Source organism: Watersipora subatra, chromosome 9 (genome assembly GCF_963576615.1).
Source record: "Watersipora subatra chromosome 9, tzWatSuba1.1, whole genome shotgun sequence".
NCBI lineage: Eukaryota > Metazoa > Bryozoa > Gymnolaemata > Cheilostomatida > Watersiporidae > Watersipora > Watersipora subatra.
Genome location: NC_088716.1, coordinates 46,622,918 through 46,645,834, shown reverse-complemented (window position 1 = coordinate 46,645,834; position 22,917 = coordinate 46,622,918). Strand labels below are relative to the sequence as shown.

The window sequence follows — 22,917 nt, the reverse complement described above, 5'->3', positions numbered from 1 at the left end:
GTATCTCAGTATTGGTAGTGTCACAGTAGTAGTATCAGCTTTTGTAGTCTCACTCTTCTGAGTATAGCGTGGGTTGTAGCTATCAGATGAACCTGAATGTTCATCAAGTCTTATAGTCAGTCGCTGGCTCTTTATTCACTTGGTCAGTTGAATCAGTTCAGATGCTGCGCTTTATTCTGTACATATTTATCAAGTCACATGACAATATATTTGAATAGAATAATAATAATGATAATATTGATAATCTTATATTAGTCAGTTTCTCCATTTCAAACGCTGTAAAACTTCTGATCTCAAACTGCATATCTTTATTTCTTTGCAGAGCATGTCGCAGTTCGTAAACACGTACATCATCGTCTTGCTGGGGGTTGACAGGTTTTTGCAAGTGAAGCGTATAAGCCTCGCTAAGACATGGTGTCAGCCACGCAGAGCTAAAATTTCACTCGCTGTCATTACAGCTTCAGCTGTGGTATTCTGTATTCCTAGATGGTTTGAATATATCCCGCTAATGATCCATTACAAGGAGACTGTCGACAAATGCTACGGTTACTTCACCGAATGTACGTAATCGTCTTTTCTTGTTTATTCTAGCAGTATTACGATATGCTTGCTGTTATATTTTAGATGTCTCTATATTTTCTCTATTACAGGTATGAGATTCTAGTCTGCAGTGGTCTATGCACAAATCAATATAATGTGTAAAAGTCTGTTAAAATTTCACCTATTTTGCATTTGATTCATTTGTTCAAGATTTTAACCCAAAGAGAATATATAGCATCTGGCAGAGTTATCGGTACTTTTTTCATAGTAGGCAAAACTGATAAATACCAGAGGTGCTAAGTTAGTCCCTTCTCATAAAACTGATAAATACCAGAGGCGCTAAGTTAGTCCCTTCTCATAAAACTGATAAATACCAGAGGTGCTAAGTTAGTCCCTTCTCATAAAACTGATAAATACCAAAGGTGCTAAGTTAGTCACTTCTCATAAAACTGATAAATACCAGAGGCGCTAAGTTAGTCCCTTCTCATAAAACTGATAAATACCAGAGGTGCTAAGTTAGTCCCTTCTCATAAAACTGATAAATACCAAAGGTGCTAAGTTAGTCCCTTCTCATAAAACTGATAAATACCAAAGGTGCTAAGTTAGTCACTTCTCATAAAACTGATAAATACCAAAGGTGCTAAGTTAGTCACTTCTCATAAAACTGATAAATACCAGAGGTGCTAAGCTAGTCACTTCTCATAATCATAATCACCCTTTGTGAAGTTGTCATCTCATTATTAATGCTTTATTCTGTAACATTGAATACTGTAATAGATTTGTGGCATTTCTTTTTTAACAGAGACACTAAAGGCACGTTTAGATACCTCACATGTAGGAGCACGTGCTTGGTAACACAAAGAAGACATTCAGATTTCTATCACATAATGCTTGCAATTTTAGAAGAAAAAAAACTGTATTTTTTATTTGACTGGAGTACATGATAGGTCACAATAACCAAGTTGGGTAGGGTCTATTGACGGTGGATTATCAAATGTGTGGCAATGCAACAGCAAATGCTGTGGTGTGACATATTTATAAATACTTTAATATTTTAGGTTACGATAACAGATTCTAACAATATTTAATAATAAATACATTTGATTTATACTATAACAATCTTTTTGGACTGGTTCGCAGGTCTTCCATAGAATAACTACTGCATCTAGCTCATCCAATCATCATGTAGAGAGTAACTCCATTTGTGTTTTGATGTATAGGATAAGACAAGTGCTTACGCGTTCTTTGTTTCCGGTTAGGCATTGTTGTTGACATCTTGTCACAGGTACTCCTTTTAGGATGCGTATAGTGAAAGTGTCATTAGTAGCAGTCGATTCTTGATGGCATGTAGTGAAGTCAGTTGTGGAGCCACTCCTTAATTTTGCTCCGTTTTTCAATTGCAGCTTACGGTCTGGGCACCTCGGCTCAGTATCGACTCATCTATAGTTTTATCCTCTACATTCTCGTTATGTACTTTGTGCCACTGGTTATCATCTCCTTCACAAGTGGCACACTTGTAGTTGCAATTTGGAAAAGAGCCAGGTGGCTGCGAAAAATACAATCCGAGATGTGAGTAGCTCTATTAAATACTATATCACATACCAGTCATTAATCTCTCTCTATTGACTCATCGCTGTAAGAAAGGTTTTGCTACAGAAACCAGAGATTTGAAAACTTTATAATAGGCCCCTGTCAATGTCTATGGTTACAGTAATTACTGTAAGTGCTTTCTAGGCCGAGTTTCAAAAACCTTCGTCATCTTGTGCATAGAAATCAAATGAAGAAGTTATTTAAAGTGTGACAAGTACACTTGTTTTGGTACTATCTTATGTTACTGCAGAAATAGTGTGGCACACTTGCCAATTAAATAATATTCTATTTTTGAAGATGGTAAATCCAATGATTACTCAATGCTTCCACCTTACATCCTGGCCACTCATTCAGTCATTCTTGGCTGTAATAGTTTATTCACATCCTGTTAATACTGTGTATATTTGCTATCATGTCTTTTCGTGTTTAAAAGATATCTATTGTTGAGGTTGCTTTAATTTTAAACAAGTAATTGCAGTCAGGTTTTTATACTATCAGAGAAGATTACAGAAAATAAATTTCATAAATTCAAGTTGGTTGTCATGGTGAAACCGAAGTAGGTCCACAAATTAATAATCACCCACACATTTTGTTGATTTTCTTTTGTTTGGTTGTCGATACCAATTTACAATGCTAATAACTTTTCTTTAAGGTTACTCATGGTTAAATGTTTTGCACTAATAATTTTTTACAGTTTTGATTTCAAGGCAAAATAACGGGCCTTGTGAAACACAAGCGCTAGCATCACCCCTGAGATTAATGCTACATAAGGCACACTGGAGGCATCTCACATGGGCCATGTCCGCTGTCCTTCATATTTATCTAAATCAATTTTATTTTTGAAACACTTTCTATTTTAAAATGCATGATACTATTTTACAGCAGTTAGGTTTATTATTATAAATTGAACCAATTTTTATAGTTGTTTTACAAATTTCATTCTGAAATATACTCACTGAGAATAACAACAAAATGGCAGGTTTATCGCCAAGCCTTCTTAAAATGGATGCATACAATAGTGTTCACCGCTAGAGTCAGCCACAGTGTTGATGCCTTTTGGATTCGACATTACATTCACTTGATAGTTCTTTAGTGTGTTTCAGACTTGTCTTCTCCTGTATCCATCAGAGTGATTCAACCTACAATTCATTACTCGACTCATCGCATGGCTGATCTCATAATATATGCCATTACTCTTCTTGTAATTAGTAGTTGACTTGTTTTTAGTCTATGTTCCATCCAGTGTGTTCTACTTATTGTTATTTTACCTACTTTACTCATGCTGTCATATGTTTGCAGGCTACATTCAAACCATGCGTCGCGACTGAAACGCACAGAGGTGAACGCTATAACTACCCTTGTTATTGTTACTATTTCATTTATACTATTTCAGGTAAGTTGTGGTTCTTTAGTTTTCTTGAGTTTTATTGGAACTCTTCATAAAATGTATTTACGCAGACATGATTTATTACATATAGAGTCGCTTATAGAGTGAATAAATTGGATTTTACTAAAATTAACACAAGTTCGCCATATAAATTGCAGATTCCAGATATGGTCCTACAGTTTATTTGGAGACTTGCTCCATTATATGGACCAACAGCCTCCATCTTCTCCTACCAACTCATTTTACTCAATTCTTCAATCAATTTCATCATTTATGCTGTCAGCTCAAATGCTTTCAGGAGCCGGCTCAGTAAGGTGAGTTATACTCAACCATGGACAACTATCAGTCGCCTAGTGAATGCATGTTTGAGTCTCGATATTTCTTTATTGATTCCATGTGTGTTGTACTGTTTACTAATAAATCTGAGATTGTACTTTGACATATTGTGTTATATGTATAATCTACCTCCTTTACTAACTTGACTATCGTGTTATATGTATAATCTACCTCTTTTACTAACTTGAATATTGTGTTATATGTATAATCTACCTCCTTTACTAACTTGACTATTGTGTTATATGTATAATCTACCTCCTTTACTAACTTGACTATTGTGTTATATGTATAATCTACCTCTTTTACTAACTTGAATATTGTGTTATATGTATAATCTACCTCCTTTACTAACTTGACTATTGTGTTATATGTATAATCTACCTCCTTTACTAACTTGACTATTGTGTTATATGTATAATCTACCTCCTTTACTAACTTGACTATTGTGTTATATGTATAATCTACCTCTTTTACTAACTTGAATATTGTGTTATATGTATAAACTACCTCCTTTACTAACTTGACTATTGTGTTATATGTATAATCTACCTCTTTTACTAACTTGAATATTGTGTTATATGTATAAACTACCTCCTTTACTAACTTGACTATTGTGTTATATGTATAATCTACCTCTTTTACTAACTTGATTATTGTGTTACATGTATAATCTACCTCCTTTACTAACTTGAATATTGTGTTAGATGTATAATCTACCTCCTTTACTAACTTGATTATTGTGTTACATGTATAATCTACCTCCTTTACTAACTTGAATATTGTGTTAGATGTATAATCTACCTCCTTTACTAACTTGAATATTGTGTTATATGTATAAACTACCTCCTTTACTAACTTGACTATTGTGTTATATGTATAATCTACCTCTTTTACTAACTTGAATATTGTGTTATATGTATAAACTACCTCCTTTACTAACTTGACTATTGTGTTATATGTATAATCTACCTCTTTTACTAACTTGATTATTGTGTTACATGTATAATCTACCTCCTTTACTAACTTGAATATTGTGTTAGATGTATAATCTACCTCCTTTACTAACATGAATATTGTGTTATATGTATAAACTACCTCTTTTACTAACTTGACTATCGTGTTATATGTATAATCTACCTCTTTTACCAACTTGACTATTGTGTTATATGTATACTTTCCCTCTTCTACCATTTTGTGTTGTTCAATCAGCCAGTATAGCCTAGATAACATTTCTTTTTTTCTAAAAAGCTTTCTTTGTGCCATGCAGAAAACTATTAACTTGATAATCGTAGCCAAATTAGCACTAATAATTTCTGTATTAGCATCTCTATTACTGAGTGTTAATATTGTGAGAATGGTGTATACTTTAGCAGTTTCATTTCTCGTTTTTTCTTTTTAGTTCTAAAATACCTTTATGGTTTTATCATCTCTATTAAAATACCTTTATGGTTTTATCATCTCTACCAGCAGCATTTCAACTTTCTCACTTTAGTTTTAATCATAAACAACTTTATTTCGGGTAATCATTTAGTAAGTTTGAAACTAAAGTGAAATTTGAAACTAGGGATTAATTTTATCTTTGGGTCTCACTTTTATGGCATACATCGCTCTGAAATACAGACAAAGACTGCTAAGTCGAGTACGCTTCCCCTACTTTGAAGAAATGAGAGAAATTGTAAATAATGTGTAATGGTATTATAACGCATTAAGTATTTGCTGGCAGCTTCTATACAAGACGTGACTATCAATACACATTGGTTCAATATTCTTTGGGTACAGAGCTAGTTTTCTGCACAAACCTTTTCAATTCAAGTTTTACTATATTGGATTTCCTACGGCTATTCAAAATGACCAGTAGAGAAGCCTGTCGTTACAAATCTTGTGTCTATGTGGTATACTGTGAACGAGGTGTTTGTAGAATCAATCATTTCTTATGAAGATTATTGTCACAGGGACAACGTCTGTGATTCTCATTATTTTGGTAGGAGGCGAGGAACTTATCAAAATTACTTCCCACTAGTATGTAACAGTTGCTGCTTTTGTTTCATACGACAGTCTCTTCTCCGCTATCTAACATACCCACAGCCTAACTCTATTATATATCACACACAACACCTCTTGCTCTTTGTGTGCATGTCAGGCATTTGCAATTACCATATTAGATATATTAGTCAAATAGATTTCGAGCTAGATTTTAACAAAATATGTCTGTTGATGAGATGCATCTACCAAAAATAATGGTGCAGGGGCATTATGAATTCATAGAGCTCAGTTCAACTATAGATAGAGAGAAGCTACTAGGCTTTCTTATATTTAGGTAACCTTTTGTAGGTTAGATATAAAAAATTTCATAGTACTATAACTTTAGTATAACTGAATACAGACAGAGCTACTTAGAAAGTCCACTGCAACAGAGCAACAAAATGATGTCTATATGAAGGAAGGGGAAGCTGTACAACTAGACATAGCCTTAACATTATGATTTTATCTTTTAGGGACTAGCTGTAGCCTTAGCATTATGATTTGTTGTCTTTTAGGGACTAGCTGTAGCCTTAGCATTATGATTTGTTGTCTTTTAGGAATTTTTTCAATTCATTGTCCTAGTTTTATGATATCTTAACCCTGAGGAAGTTGTACAATTATTCGTAGCTTTAGTTTTATGATTTGCTAACACAGAGGCTAGAATCGATCATGCTTTTCAGCTATTTCTGTCACAAAGAAACAACCTAAGAAATCTGGAGTTGCCTACTCATCTTAGCTCTTGTTATTTTATTGTTGTGACGTTTTTTAAAGTAATTAGTAGTTAACCTTCCTATATCAAATTTTGTGCACCTCAATTGTGATTGATAAAATTTTCTTCAGTTGTGTCAGAGCACTCTATCCATCAGCCAAAGTGTTCAAGTTATCTAAAATATTCTCAAATGTATTTTTGACAAGTCCTGTCAGAGATATTTTAATGGAGTACCAGTTTTTCATTAACATCGGTTTTGTAGAGTTTTTCATGGATAGAACGCTATTTTATTAGCCTAAATTCGTTTGCTCTCTGAAAGTAAATTACATTTATTTATTATTTATAAAGTATTATCATGCCTTCATTGATAGTCAATTATGTAATCTGGCAATTTTAGCAGATTTTCATCATACATAGGTTGTTTTCTGATTAACATTCCACTATTTTTCAAAGCTGTAAAGGTCAAGCATGCTAACCACATAACTTCTCTTATCAACAGTATTTCACCAAGTTATCATTTATTAGTGACCTATTTGCATATTTATTTTGTAAGAAGCTGCACTTTAATGTCTATTTTAGGTATTCCGATGTCTGGCAGCCAATGATGTGGAAGGGCCAGAGAATACCATGCTTGGAGCTCATGGCACCAATTATGAACCCACCCTTAAATCTTTTAAAACGCACTCTAAGAACAATATAACTAAGGTTTCCTAGCAACAATTAAGTTTGTAAATTATTATACTTTCTTCACCATCATTCAGTTGTGTGCGTCATTGTACAAAAAGCCTGAATGTTGCAAGAAATAGTGGGTACTTTCTGTTTTTGGAATGAACAAGCAATGCATATCGAGACATTCCGGTACAATTTCAAGAACATTCCAATTATATATTTTTGTTATCGCCCTTTATTAGATTTTAGCAAAGTTTGTTGTTCTTGCATAAGACATAAACATATTTCAAACAATAAATTATAAACATAATGTTTCTAATAATTATGGCGTATATTCATATTTACAAAGTTTTAAATTTATGTGTAAAATCCAATGAAGTTTGGTTTGAGCAGTAATCAGGTTTGGAGTTAATGAAGTACCAAGCAACTAGCGTATGATAACGCAAATCTATAAATAAAATATGTGGAACCCGTCAGCTGAAAGTTGAGTTTAGCACATGAGGAACAATTAGAACGGTAGATGAGAACTTTTAGAAATTATCCATTACAGTTCCTCTTGCCAATCCCCCACTTAGAGTTAATCTTGTTTCTGGTCTATTCTCTGCTCGAGTCGGGCTAGGGACATAAAGTGGTAAACCTGATTTCCTCGCTCTTTGCCTATAACAGCCAAAACATTTAAATGCTAATTTTAATATGAATTGCTTTGGAAATAGATCAACATACAGTCATGCATCGACTGTATGGCTTAATCTGTTTTGAGGCTGAGCTCGTATGTCAATTCACTGACGTCTCAGGGCACTCTTTCCTATATGCAAATACATGTAACTAAGTACAAATTAATCAGTTTTCATACTGTAAAAAACCGCCTAAATCTGTTTTTATTGTTATAATTCAGTACCTACACTAACAGAGTAACAAATACCTATTTAGTTGTTATGATCTGCAATAAAATATAACAGCACAATTTAAACTACTGTTTGGAGTTTTTACCTTCGAGTTGTGGATAACAGTAGTATGAGAGAAACTTGACAGCAACACGTTTGCTACACTAAACTTTTGTGACCCTAAATAACAGAAACTTTGAATTTTACTTGGATGAATTTAGCTTATTAAACAAACACTTGAAGCTAAGTTTTCATCTTTCAATAAACTTGCTTTAATTTAGTCGCCCTGCGTTTTATTATGTTTCCAGTTTGGCGCTTTTTGCCTCGCGTTTACTATAACTTTTAGCCAACCTTTTAAAAACTTTTCAAACTGGTTTGAGGAGAAAGACTAAGCAATGCTGTTCTCAAAAGCTGCCTCTTATGTACTTGTTCATTAAGTGGCCATCGATAAAAAGCTTGTATCTCAAAGATTACTCGTATTTCAAGAAATAAACTTGCTTGAATGTCTGCCATAGCTCAAGTTTGTTGATGTTGGGGGCCCTCGTATGCAGAGGGATGATGGTAGTTTTTATTTGCTAGGTACTGAAGGGTTTTATCTAGAAAAGCTAAAAAGCTTTGATAACAAATTATTGGCATGTAAGTTTATTATGAAAGCAGCTTAATCAAAGTATTAAATTATCAAAAAACGCATACATGTTTGTGGTGGAGAAGACAACTCTGATTTTGAAGTCGCACAAATACAAAAGTTTTAAGCAACGTTTTTGACACTGTTAAAGATTATCACCTATCGTTATCTAAACAATGACATCTAAACAACTTAACTTTTTGAAAATCATGGTTCGGTTAATGGGCAAAAGAACATATTGCTAACGTGTTATCGTTTGTGTCAACATAAAAAGGTGAACTCACATACAATGTCATGGAGTTCTTTGTCTTTGAATGCATAAATTAACCATTTGGTTTATTTGCGGAATACCACATGCAATGTGAACAAATTTGCTGTTTTTTAAGTGCTGGAACATATAACACATGAAGCAAGATGAGAGATGCTATGTTACTGTGCATGTGCCAAATTACAACAATAGCTAACTACGGTGTAACTGCGGTTGTGTTTCGTTTACTCTGAAGCCTTACACATGACGTAAAAAGCTGGGATAAGTATTCTTACTGTCACCATAATGTTCTGTCAAATTCTTATGAAAATAAATTCTCTTTAAAGTGAACAGTATTTGGGCAAGACTTCTTTTGTACCAACTCTGTACATTGTATGGCTTCACTGTATTTTAGCTGTGCATCTCTATGGTATTTCATAACATACCACTAGTGAGGTATGGACAAGGTGGAAATAATTGGTTTTACCAGAATATTGTTTTATCTTAGTTAACTGTTAAATAACTTAACTAGAAAACAAGTGATTGAAAGCACTGGAAACACAGGATAGGGTGTAGCCAAGACATGTGCATCTACAAACAGATTGGGGATGCACACAAACGAGCTTTTGATGGAGGTGAATGTTAAATAGTTACTTGGTGTTCAAAACAGCCTGACAGTGTTTAGAACTCCAACTCCTGTTGATGTGGGTGGAGGGTTAGAAAGGCCACCCGCTTTTAACCTGCTATTTTTAATAGCCTCAGCTATGTCTTTAGTAATAGTAGGCGGTGTCTCAGCCTCAAGTATTGGAGCAGTATGCGCTGTCTGTGGCAGCGCTGTGAATTGTCGAGCTTGCTTTTCTTTACTCTTCAAATGGTCCACTCTGCTTCGTGCCTAAATAAAAAAAAACCATTTCGTTTAGTTAGCTGTTACTACTTACTAGCAAAGTAAATAGCCTAGTTACTAGCAGACAATTAACTAGACATTTTGAGCCTATGCCATAGAGTTGCTGGTAGTAGGAATGCAGATGCTAATGCTAAGATGGCCATAGATGTATCACCCCTATAAAACAGTATCTGTATACAATACAATTTGTTTGAATGATGATTCACAGAAGCTATTTTGTAAACTTCACTAATGATCTTTTGACTAAATGTAGAAAAATAATATTATTTTCCAAAAAAAGGACATAAAACTGTAAAATTGGGCACGATTTATTTCTGGGGATTCATAACAATGTCAAAACATAACTACTGATGTGATCAGACATTATGACTTGACAATTTTACTGTAGAGGCAAAAAGTGGCTTAGTCAAGTTTCTACATAAGCAATAAAAAGTGGACTCGTAAATTCTAAAGCAACGTGCTCAAGTGAATGAACTAGGTGACTATGGTAAATCTAAAATCTACCCATAAATTATAATATATCTCTTGCCTGCACATAAAGCCGACGTTTCTCCTACAAATTTTATAGAATTTAAATACTTAAGTTATATTTTTGCCACTTTTAATCCGTTGGCATGGTGCATTTTGACTTTGAGCTGGCAGATATCACTACAACCTTCTTTTATAAGCAACCACATATCATACATATGTATAATTATACATCTTCTAGCCAAATGCTTGGCGTTGCATGGGTATTAAAACAGCTTATAAACAGTGACAAGTAATGTAGTTGCCTGCCACTTGTCATTAGCCTGGCACATTGCCAATGGATAATTTGAGTAAGATAGTAAGCTAACTTACTAATAAGACCTGTGAGAGCAAGCTTTAGTGACATTGCAAAAATGCAGATTGCTATGCGTATTTTAACCCAGATAACGATTCATATCGCCCAATGAACTCAATGCATCTCACGCAGCATAGTAGGTTAGGTAATTGCATTGTGATTGGGAGGTTCCGAGATCGAATCTTCTGCAATACGGATTTGTCATTGCTAGATACTAATCGCTATAGATGGACAGACAAAACGACAGACTTTAAGATCTATATATTCATAGATACATGTATGTACAAACATACATATATTATACTATAAACTATTTAATAACCTAATCAAAGCTAGTGAGTACTCCGCAGAAGATTTTTCTCATAGTTAAAGATCAGTGAGTGAAACAATGGGATAACCTTCATTCTGCTCACAGAATCACTTAAAACATAAATTATGAGTGTATTTGTAATTCTTTGCAGATGCGATGCAAGGGTATCTAAAAAGGAAAAGTAATAAATTCTACATTATATCCTCAATTATCTATCTACTGATTTATAGCACACTGATTACTAGTAATTCATAATTCTGCTGCGTAGAGATAAACTATGTGCAGTGTTCTTATAATAATGAACATACGCAAAGTTGAAACCAGTTATATTTTTAACTATAGTATTAACAATCAAGCCATCTATTTTTTTATCTGAATAAAGAAAATGTAATAAGTCTGGTTATAAGATAGCAGGTGTGGTTATGACTATTGTTCAAGAGTACATTTTTGCATCTAATCAGGATTTAGCGCAGGTTTTTAAACCTGTTGCTTACATGGGTATTATTTATAACAATTTTACACCTCATCAAAGTAGAATAGAAGGCTAGATACTTTCATATACATCATAATGGTAGAAAAGTCAAATTTTATTTTTTGAATTGAGATTTTAGATTGAATGTTTTTGATTTCTTGACCAGAAGGTTTTACGACAATGAACATTCAATCGTCAAACACTTGAAAGCACAAAAATCTCACCTCATACAGTGTATCGTTAGCGTACTGCAACATTTTAGTATCTAAGGCTGCCCTTGACATGGAGTTCTCAGTCTGCCTCAGCATTTTTCTATGCTGAAGGTACTTTTTGACAATCTCTTGCTGTTCCCGTTCCAAGTCCTTCATCGACTCTACCTTTTCAATCTGCCAAGACACACCAGATATCAGAAAACTAAATTTTCATAAAGCATGAAAATGAAAAACCCTGTCAAAAGTTCTTTTTTAGGTCATATCTACGTAAGTATGTAATGACCTAAAAAAGATGGCTTTACATTTTAGCTTTACTGTTACAAAAGGATGACAACTCTAATTTTTATAGATGACAAGATGTTATACCGAATGATGTGAAAGCATACAATTTGCCTGTTTGAATGGAAACCGGCTATGAGTTGTATATCTTTCAAAAAAATTTGGGCAGAGCCAAGCAAATCAACAATTGCAAGAGGAATGTACATCTATAAGATGGACCATTTCAATGATAGGATAAATCCATACATGCTCATTGAGCCTGTTATCATTCCTTAACTGCCTGTCGTGACGAATAAGAGCCTTGGACACAGACGTTTGCTGAGTAATAAACTCTTTTGAAAACTTCAACTCCGCATCTCTTTGCTTTCGGTGAGCTTTTATCTTTGCTCTCTTGGTCAGAGACTGTCAGCATAGCAAGTAATCAAGATATTTTTTTAAAAACAAAAGTGAGATAAGGATCAATAAATATTGGATACAAACTGAGACATGAGCACATTCAACACAGTGTGTAAGCATGTTATTCAGCAGATGATCTAACAACAAAAACTGTATAAGGCAGAAAAGTGCTAAATAAACACAGCAGGCAAAATTGCACCGAGATTTAACAGTTGTATAAAAAGTACTTGCACAAAATGTTCTGTTATATTTACTCACTGTTATATAACAGAATTGGCTATTATTATTAATAAAACTTTCAGATTTCTCAAAATAGGTTAGCGTGTTTAAATTAAAGAAAATAAAATTTTTCGATGAATTAATATTTATTTCCATGCTTGATGTCAAAAGGATGTGTAACATATTTATTGGCTTAACTCTCATCAAAGAAACTTGTCAAGTTGTCTACTCTTGAACGCTGATACCAGAGCTCAGCAAGATGCAAAAAATATTATTCTGATAAAAATGAGACTCTAACTCAAGCCTCAACAGCAGTAAGTTTAAAGTAAACGCGGATGTTTATGAGGTTAGCTTGGGCTTTTTAAGAGGTCAATGACATGAACAAAATTTGGAAGAATCAAATACTTGAAAATAAAACCGATACTAAAAGAACTATATTATCTCTCGCTGAAAAATAGACTTTCTTTTGAAGTTTCTACAACAGAGCATCGCTTGCACTTGTACAATATTCTGATAACATTGCTAGCAAAAATAAAAAGGAAAACGCCAACAAGCATGAAAAAAGTTTCCAATTGCCGAAACTTTCAAGGATACCAAAGATTAAAATAATTATTGTATTTTAAGTGTGCTGAGTAATCGTTTTGAAGCAATAATGTTTTATAATAAAAATCTTCAACCGCAAAAAATTTCAATTAGAGCATATCTTTGAATAGTTGACTTTTCACCTGGTCTATGTCTAGGATAATGTCCCTTTCCCTATGCTCCAAGCTATCTTTGCATGCCTTTCTATCAGCATCTCGATTTGCCATCACTTGTAGTTTACGCTCCTTGTGATACGCCTCAACTCTTTGTTTAGCTAACTCTCGTCTCTCTTTCATCATCAGTATCCTCTGTAGCACAGGCAGATGAGTACACAGAAGGTGAGACAGGACTTGTACAAGTACATTGTAAGGAGTAGGGTGACTAATATAGAAACCTACTTCAATGAGTCATAAAGGTAAACACCGAAGACCCTTGCTAACACTATGACCATGACCCTGCATGTCTCAAACCATTACCATTTACAATCCTTACTATAATAGGAGCAGTGTCTATTTGCAGTCGTGTTAAATCTTATGATAAAAGATTGCATTGACCAGGACTCGAACTCAAGACATTCAAGTTAGTAGAACAACGCAGACACCTACCCCAATCAACTGCCATTATGTATTTTTGAATAATTGTGCAGATACGAGTTCTCTGTGATTCTAAAGCAACTGAAGTGCAAATAATCAGGTGCTTCTTTAAAGCACCTAATTCTCTGCGCTTCTGCTGCTTCAGAAGCACACTGAAGAAAGAAAGTAGTTTAGTAGTAGAAGTGATTGTTAGTTATGACTGGTTCTGCTATGACACTTATGAGCACTTGTTTTTAAAACAACTCAAAAACACTCTAAACAGTAATCTTGTTGACAGAGAAATCACATGTTATTGAGCCGCAGTATGATTGATACACCCAGTGACTTGTTACAACAGATTGCAGAATCCTAGAATAAACATTTCGAGTAGCTGACTCACCTGCATCTCTACAGCTCTTTTCTCATCCAGTTCCCTGTCCCTGTAAGCCTGTTGAACAGCTGTCAGAGCAGAGAGCCCCATTGTCCGTTGCATCCTAAACATAAACAAAAAAAATTAAAAATTGATCAGTTTTAAGATCAATTTAATAAATCAAATGTTATTAATATCAGTATATATTGAACATTTCTGGACATAATAAAGTTATTAGCAGTTTATATAGAATTGCTAAACTATTTTAAGACGAAGTTGTCTTTTCTGCTTTTATCAAACATCAAGCATACAAGTTGCTTATAAATTGTTTCTTTAGACACAGAAAACTAGGCCGTCGATGATTAAGCTGGGATAGCATAACTCCCACATGCTGCAGAGTTATAGCACTTAGCATAATGATTGCAGTAATATGGAAACATATGCATTGCACCCACATATGTTTACATGTCAATAACTAGAGTGCAAAATATTTAGATTTTAAAGTCAACTTAACCAAAGGTTAAAATCAGATAAGTTAAGTCTCATCTTTGATGCAGGAGCAAGCTCTAAAATTAGGTTGACAAGCCTATCTCTGACTGGCTTATAAGGCATCGTAAGTATGCCAAGATTATTGACAGCATGACTGGTTTCATTCACTTGTTTCAGGACTGATTGAATTAGCAAAGAGCTGGATAAATCTCTTTTAATCTGGTTCAATATTGTTATAGGCCTTAAGAGTCTGTTGTCTCTTTTGAAGTTTTCTTTACGAATAAAATAATCCAGAAAATAATTACTTCTAAATACCAATTCTAATTTACTAATATCACAATACGTCAGTGAATTTCATTGAATGTTCAATTTTTAAAATTAATTTATAGGATTAAATAATCAAAAATTATCAATATATTTGTTAGACCTAAAAAAGAAAGAGTTTTATTAACAACTAACTACTCTGCAATGCTTGTTTGGCTTTATTCAATGAAATAACATTTTTATAGTTAAAAAAAAGCATATGTACACAAAATTCTTGTAAATTCAGCAGTTGCAAGTCAAGTCAACTTTGATGATTGATCAGACACAGTGTTATAAGCTATAGCCATTCTTTGCTGCGGTCTAGTCATGCCCACTTTATGTCTCATAACCCTACCAAGTTTATTCACAATATTAAAAAAATGCCGAAAGAACACATTTAGACTAAAAATGTGAGTATCAGCTATTACCTCTCATAGAGAAATCGCTCTTTGAGGTTGACATCTGCTTTCTCCCGCATGCGAACTGGTTCTCGGGCTACTTTCTCATGGAAATTTGTCTCCATGTCTCTGATACCCTGGCCTAACTCTTTCTTAGCCAACACAGCTTCCTCAAACATGTCAACCTCCCCAATATCAGTCTTTTTACCTAATAGTGAGCAAAAACACTTCGTATCAAAAAGCTTTCATCACATTATTTGATTGTGTATTATTAATCTACATATATATTTGCATAGGCCATAAATATCAGTAACAGATTATATGTATAGCAAACATATTCAAATCCATTTAAAACATAACAACAATCGAGGGATAACATTCGCTATTATAATGGAGTTTATGGGATGCACCTAAAGAGCCAGATGTACAAATAAATATTTTAGAATGAGCTCCCAACAATCCGAATAACTTTATTAACAGTAACAGCTTACCAATTATCAAAACAATGAATTTTTACACCAGAAATTGTGGAGCACTTCAGAAGCAGATAGCAAAAGTTTCAGGGCTAGCTATTAAGGGATCCGTAAAAAATTATCGTCTTCCCAGCTGATCTGCCATTTTATAAAACAGTTTGCTGATTCATTGCTAATACATGACGACATCATTGTAGACATAAACAAATGTCCCTGTCACACCCTGTCACACCCTGACACACCTGTAATCCTGTAGTTGGTGTGGGGCACCTCGTCACTCTCTATGAGAGCTCTTTTAAGCTGCTCAGCAGAGAGTGGCTGAGTGAGAGTTCTATAGCCTGAAGAAATAAGAGGAAGAGCGAGGTGAGTGTAGCTACGATCCATCTCGGGCAGAGTCTCCGGTATGCAGTGCTTGTGGTTTGTGGGGCTTTCATCTGTGTCACCCACAACTGGACCGAAGAACTGCTTTTGGTGCAACAGAGGTTTTCTTCCGGGAAGTGGGGGCGGTGCAGGGATGGTTCTTGTGCCAGGCACATGACCTGGGATCTTCTTAAATGTCATTTTCTGAGCTGAAAATATTGCGCAATAACAATGATTTAGTCAATATGTGATAATCATATTGACTATGCATAAAAGTATGGTACATGTACTATGTACCATACTTATGTATACAAGGGTGTATGTATAAAAGGTACATATACAGACACATATTATGTCTGTATATGTACCACTCTCTTTCATATATAACTGTGATTATCACATATTATATTACATAGTAATTGTCACATATCACATAGAAATTATAGTTCTAGGAAATCGTATAGTATTTCATATATGTACTGCAGTACACGTACTTCGAAGTATCGAGACCGCGTTAAACAAGGAACTGCTATTAGCTTGAAACAGATATTAATTATTTCTATGGTGATGCTTTCAAAGTTTTAACGAAAAAGTGAAAAGCTTTGGAGTTGGACAACAAAAGAATGCATTGTTATTGGTGTAAACAATTAATTATTAACACACATTTGTGAACCCTTTTCTTCTGATCACTTGATATTATGGGTTCATAGAGATCCAAGATTGTCAAAGTGGCGATCAAATGGAGGTGATGTTCAATTAGATATTTGATGGTATATGAAATACTATATGCTTTCCTAGTAATAAAACTAAAATTTCAGGTTAAAACCTAAAAGCAACCTGAGAATAGCGATGTTAAATAGTCAAAAAGCTTGTGTATAGATGATAAAGAACAATAGGAAAAGTTTTGTTTCACTCAAGGAAATTCCTAAAGCAAGTTTCCCCTCTTGCGGCTATTCATTTAAGTGTAACTCTGAATGGGGGTTGTCTCAAACCATTTTATAAATACAAATGCATAACAATAGTGAAGAAAGCAATATTTTCAATAAACTCAGAACATGGCTATAGATTACCCACCTTTTGTGACAATGGCTCTTGCATTTAACGAGTCTTCTCTCTCTGAGCTGATCTGTTGCAACTTGTGCCAATCAATTACGACTCCTCGTTTACCATGTCTGACCCTCCTATTAAAACTGGAAGTTGAAAAGTGCCTATCTGAGCTCTACAACAAAATAGGTCTTTTAGACAAATAAAAGGAGATTGCACAAGAGAGAAATACCAACTAAAGCGGAACAGGTAAAAGCCAACGGGTGTTATTAACATAGACCTATTAACTATACTATATTAACTATACTATAGTTTAATATAGTATGGTTAATAGGTCTATGGTTATTAGAAACTCATGGATACAGCAATTACCGTGAAGAGTGAAGCTCGAGATGGTTTGGAGAAGGACTGTAAGCAATAAGTAAGCATAGGTCAAGGACGACGAACAAATATAATACTTCTACATCCTGCACCAGTCAATGGTAATACAAACATGAGAGCTGTATCCACAAGAATGAAGGGTCACTACAGGGTCATATGTTAGGCTTGAAAAAACTTAAGTCAAAATACTTTCATACATACAACATAAACAGAAAACTGACACGTTAGTAAATATAGTAACTCTTTCCTTTAGAAGGACTGTTTTTCTCACCCCAGGATCATTTTATGAATTGACTGTTGATAGATTTCCTTTTACTTAGTTTAAGATTCTCGACAAAATTATAGAAAAGGTTTGAAAATATTAAAATTTTATGCTATTTTTAAATAAAAGTAACAAAAATATTTATTACAAAAGGTTCACCCACCTTCCCAATTTGACTAGAGTGACGGCTTGGTGCCATGAAACTCTCTTTTTTTGTATGGAAGGATTTGGAAAGCCTCGGAATACCACTAGGCGAAGCTGAGCTGTACTGAAGACCAACTAAATTATCTATCTCATCTCCCACCAAATCACTCTCATGAGGTGAAGGTAAATTTTTATATTTCCTCCAAGCCTGTTGAATTGTCATTGCAGCCCTAAACAGTAAAAAATGAGATTATATAATGGGTGACTATTGCGACCAACTGAGAATAATAGACTAAAAAAACGATTGAAACACATTGCATGATATCTGCAGATACTAATTTTGAATTTATACTATTCAGCAAAAAGTGCAGGTAAAAGAAGCGGCAGTACAAATGTAGGTCAAAACAATGATTGATTGGTTATTGTTTAGGTATGCAGAGCACCTGTCAAAAGTTGACATACCATATTCGTGACTCTGTATAAAGCCTGTAGCGCTTGTAGGTCAACCAGAAGCGTATGTTTTTCTGGATGATAAGAACCGGACAGAAATGGGCCATTATTTTGTTCACTCGAGCCATAAGGTCTCGTACTGCAATCAGCTCTTCCTCAAAAGTGCGCGGCTACAACAAATGCAGATTCTAGAATGATTCCAGAATAACTCAAATTTGCATCAGTCAAGTTTAAATAATATTGGATAGTCGTCAACCCTAAATACAAGTAAACACTTTCAAATGATCTGGGTTTCAACAAATGTACATAAGCTGGTAAGTAGTTGAACACAGGTACAGTTTTCAAAGCCTACAAGTGTGTATAGGAATAGTAACAGTAATAGTTACTACTAACAGTGTTAGTTAAATATGTCCTCTATATCAACTCATAGCTTCCGTTTCTACTGTAAACTATAATTGTCTAGAGATGTCTTTGTTTCAGAGAAAAATTGAAAATAGCTTGAATATAAAAATAACTGTAATTCTGGTAGTCATTGGAGGATTGGGTGCAATAACACCTGCACATCAAATGTGGCTTACCCAAATACTGGCAAGAATTAACAAGTGCTCAAACTCTCAGGTCTCTGGTAGGAAACCTGAGAGTATTATTTTGGTATAAATTTACATATATTTCCTTAAAAACAATTTTATAACAATTTTAAACAAAATAATACCAGCACCTAGAAATATGCAAGATTACAAACTAATCCCAATAACACGTAACAATAATAAAATAAGAATAAATAATAAATTAATAATAATAAAAATACGCAATAATAAAATCAGCTCGTCATACCTGATGCGTCAGCATATTTACCTTAGGATGAACTGATGAGAGATCAACTTCAAATGCTTTACTTCGTGTGGAGAACCGTGTACCTTTAAACACGGCATCCTCAATGATCTCTTCATCAGAGACTACATAGTTATCAAGGGCTTTGAGAGACCAAATGGTGTTGACTACATGGTGTCTGTAGTTTCTCTGTAAACACAAACTGCAGGTCAGAAACTATAAAGAATAATATAAAAAATAATTGTGGAGTTGTCTTCTAATGACTGGCATGCCAGAAATTTACTAAAATCAATTTGCAGTGTTATCCTTTTTTTTTTAAATTGCAAAGATAACAGATAATTACCACAAAATGTTTCACTTTTTGAATACTAACATTCCAAGCCCATAATTAAGCGAACTTAAAACTTGAAACCTTTAAAAACCTTTAACATAACTTACAGTACGCTAAGTTATGTTAGTGTACCGGTAACTGCTAGCTTAATGCTTAAACCCAAAGCAAACTTTAAGCTAAGCTCTGCAGTATTACCTTTATTGCAAGTGGAGAATCATATAAAGTCAGAATTTGAAGTCGGCCACATGCTACAAGGCTGTGAATAGCTTCGACTCTGCCAATTGGATTGTCATGAGCAAAAAGGATTCTGAGGTTCTGAAGCTGTGACCAGAACATGCCATCTGGAAGAACTGAAATCTACAGAAATGACATTAAAGTCTTGGCAAATAGGTATAAATTCACAGCTTATCAAAATTTCTTTGGAACTGAATTAAAGTGAATTTAATTGGAGCAAGGGAGGGCAGCTCTGAAGCTGTGAGCAAAGATAGATGATGTAACAATGTTGCTTTACTGTTCCACAAGTGTTTATTGGTTTAGTTACCGTTTAGTTGCTAACTTTTGATGTCAGCCACAACTCTTAACAACTGTACATAGACTCATAGACCTTGGAGAGCCTTCAATGCTCATTTACATGTATACAGAACGGCCTTAGTGCTTTCACTTAAAAGCGGTTAAGCTAAAACTAACCACCTTCACTATGGTTAAAATGTGACAGTAAGAAACCATAGCCACCTTTACTATAGTTCCAAAGACACAGGAAGTTAGCTCTAACCACCTTGACTATGGTTCCAAAGACACATGAAGTTAATTCTAACCACCTTGACTATGGTTTCAAAGACACAGGAAGTGAACTCTACCCAACTTGATTATGATTGAAGTCGACCAACCTGATTAGAATGGATGTCAAGTTTAATGAGCTGTCTACAGTTGATGAGTTCATCTATACTCTCTAAATAGTTGTGATCTAAGACCAGTATGACAATACGGCTGAACATGTTGATGTCCCCCAATGACTTCATGTGGCGATTAGAGAACCTCATGTGATGCACATGCCACATCTGCTTGCTCATTGGTAGACCTGTACTCAAATCTTCTGTGCCCAGGGTGTCTCCTGCAACCAGCAGCAGAGCAGTGCAAGTCAAGCTCTTGTTAGCAAAATGTAGCATTTTTGATCACATTACTCAAACTATATATTTCATTTAAGTTAATGATTATAATATATCGTTATTTGGCAAACACTTTAATGTAACACGTTGAAGACTCACAGTAAAGCCATTGATAGAGTTAGTTTTACTACATTAAATTATTGAGCTTAAATATAAAAATATTTACATGTAGCGTTTGTCACTTTCTTAACAGCCTGATTGGTCAGTTGGCTAATAAGATAGACTAAACCTGTCTGTTTTCTATGAGAAATAAAACATATGAGTTTAGTTCTCTCATTCATAACAAGTTAATGCTGAGTGCACTAAATTCTGCCACAGCACATTGTATTAGCTGCCATATAAGTAATGACATTCACGAAGTCTCACCAGTAACAATAGGTAGGCCCATAGCACTAGCACCAAAGACGGCTCTATTGTATACATCGATGCACATATCCCTTAGTGAGCTAATTAAAAATAATATTTCTCAACAATATTCTAACAACATTTTGAACTGTAAGCGGAAATTGAAATAATTGATTGTATTATGTATAAACATACCATTGCAGTTTTACTATACATAAAATACTTTGTGTTCATTGTACGTGAAGTAAGTAATCCCGAAACAAGAGAAACGGTAACATAGCTACTTTCTGCCTTTTTTTTAGTGCTTCCAAATTGAAGAATGTAACTTTTTGTTTTATCTTACATAAAAAAAGCACAGCAGTGAGACTATTGTGAGAGTTTGGTTAAGCTATTAAACTAACTGTAGTCTCCGGTGGATGAGCCATGGTAAGGTTATAAAGACTATCATTGAGAGCGAGTCCTGTTTTATGCCATATCGGCAGCTTCAGTATTGATGCTGTCGTAAAGCACTTACCAAACTCAGCTATGATGTCAGCTTTATTTGGTTCTAGAAAATATCCCTTCTTAGAGGCCTCGCTAATAGCTTCTCTCTCCATCGCCCTGATGTATCTCTCTCTCGGCGTCAGAGCTTGTCTAGACAGCTGGGGACTAGGAGGAGGAGGCCCTCGTCGAAATCTCGACCAATCAGGTATGCTCACCATGATTGAAATGGCCTAAAATGAGCAGGTTTGTGATCGGATTATAATATTGTGTGTAATAAATAAAACAATATAATATTGCCCTAACCGTGAGTTCTACCACATTGAAAGCAGTGAAAGAATGTGCTTTAATAAGAACAAATCAAGCATTTACTTAAAAAGTGTTTATATTATTTTGGTAACAAAAGTTGATTTAACTGGAATAAATGCTTACTGGCTTTTCATAGTCGCAATTTATTTTATAGGTTTGTGTTCCAGTCTTTGACAAGTGAGCAATAGAATGTATAACAAAATTTTTGTTTCAACAGCATGTATTTTAAACACCAATGATTTCAAGTTTTACCATATTTATTATAAACATCCACAATTAAATTTCAAACACTGTTGTTCAAGCCATGTATGTCTGCATTAATAACAACAATATTTCTAATACAGTGGCATAATAAAGATTATGTTGGGATGATTATGACTACTGACTGACCTATTGACCCATTTAAATATTATAATAGTACATTTACAAGGCTATGCTGTCATTTTCGTGATTGTAATTTACAACATTTGCAACATTTATTAGGTATGTAAAATAAACAACAAACACAAATAATATAACAATAGAAAAATACATCAATATGATATTTGCGGTCTGCTACTTTTTGAGCAGGCCAAAGTATGGCATCGGCTCTACAAAATTATAGCAATCAAAAAGTGTTATGATTTTTGGACTTTCGACTGTTCTAACGAGACAATAAATTTGTCTTAGGTTAGTTTTAGACACTAAATATCTAAAGAAATGCAAATACTTTCATCATTAGAAATTAATAAATGCATTGTGTTGTGTATTTGTATCATTTGTTTGAATGAACAACTCTTAATAAGGGTGAGATTTTATGCCGTAGAGAGTAACTCTAGCACCTGATCATAAAGTCACACAAGTTTAGCATGCTTTTTATTTGCTTCTATATGCATTCACTTGTTTCAGTCCGGTGCAACACCTTGGTGATCTTTTCAATTTGTGCTGTCTCAGTGTTTGGTTTGTCTCTCATCAGCTGTTTATCAATCTGCTCCTAAAGATGCTCAATTGCGTTCTGAGTCTA

General features: G+C 34.3%; 2 protein-coding genes across 4 annotated transcripts in view; one reads left to right on the top strand and one right to left on the bottom strand.

Annotated features, from left to right (window-relative positions):
* LOC137403978 (FMRFamide peptide receptor frpr-18-like) overlaps nucleotides 1-7,649 on the top strand; it is a 35,780-nt gene extending 28,131 nt beyond the window's left edge. For 2 of the 3 annotated variants that reach the window (XM_068090126.1, XM_068090125.1), the window contains 5 exons: nucleotides 323-560; nucleotides 1,944-2,109; nucleotides 3,430-3,523; nucleotides 3,676-3,831; nucleotides 7,164-7,649. In XM_068090126.1, coding sequence (XP_067946227.1) covers nucleotides 323-560; nucleotides 1,944-2,109; nucleotides 3,430-3,523; nucleotides 3,676-3,831; nucleotides 7,164-7,298 — 789 coding nt within the window. In that variant the 3' untranslated portion in view covers nucleotides 7,299-7,649. Of the gene's footprint in view, nucleotides 1-322; nucleotides 561-1,943; nucleotides 2,110-3,429; nucleotides 3,524-3,675; nucleotides 3,832-5,838; nucleotides 5,873-7,163 lie in introns of all 3 variants that reach the window. The other variant, XM_068090127.1, reaches the window with a different exon arrangement.
* Nucleotides 7,650-7,780: 131 nt separating this feature from the next.
* On the bottom strand, nucleotides 7,781-21,702 carry LOC137403976 (uncharacterized). Its single transcript, XM_068090124.1, has 15 exons — nucleotides 21,640-21,702; nucleotides 20,502-20,725; nucleotides 19,810-19,971; nucleotides 19,308-19,472; nucleotides 18,465-18,622; nucleotides 18,022-18,232; nucleotides 17,246-17,390; nucleotides 16,054-16,380; nucleotides 15,369-15,546; nucleotides 14,179-14,272; nucleotides 13,350-13,514; nucleotides 12,256-12,411; nucleotides 11,743-11,904; nucleotides 9,750-9,901; nucleotides 7,781-7,910 (listed from the first exon to the last, which is right to left on the bottom strand). The coding sequence occupies exons 2-15, from the start codon at nucleotides 20,682-20,684 to the stop codon at nucleotides 7,784-7,786; spliced, it is 2,385 nt and encodes a 794-aa protein (XP_067946225.1). The 5' UTR covers nucleotides 20,685-20,725; nucleotides 21,640-21,702; the 3' UTR covers nucleotides 7,781-7,783.
* Between the last annotated feature and the right edge of the window lie 1,215 nt (nucleotides 21,703-22,917).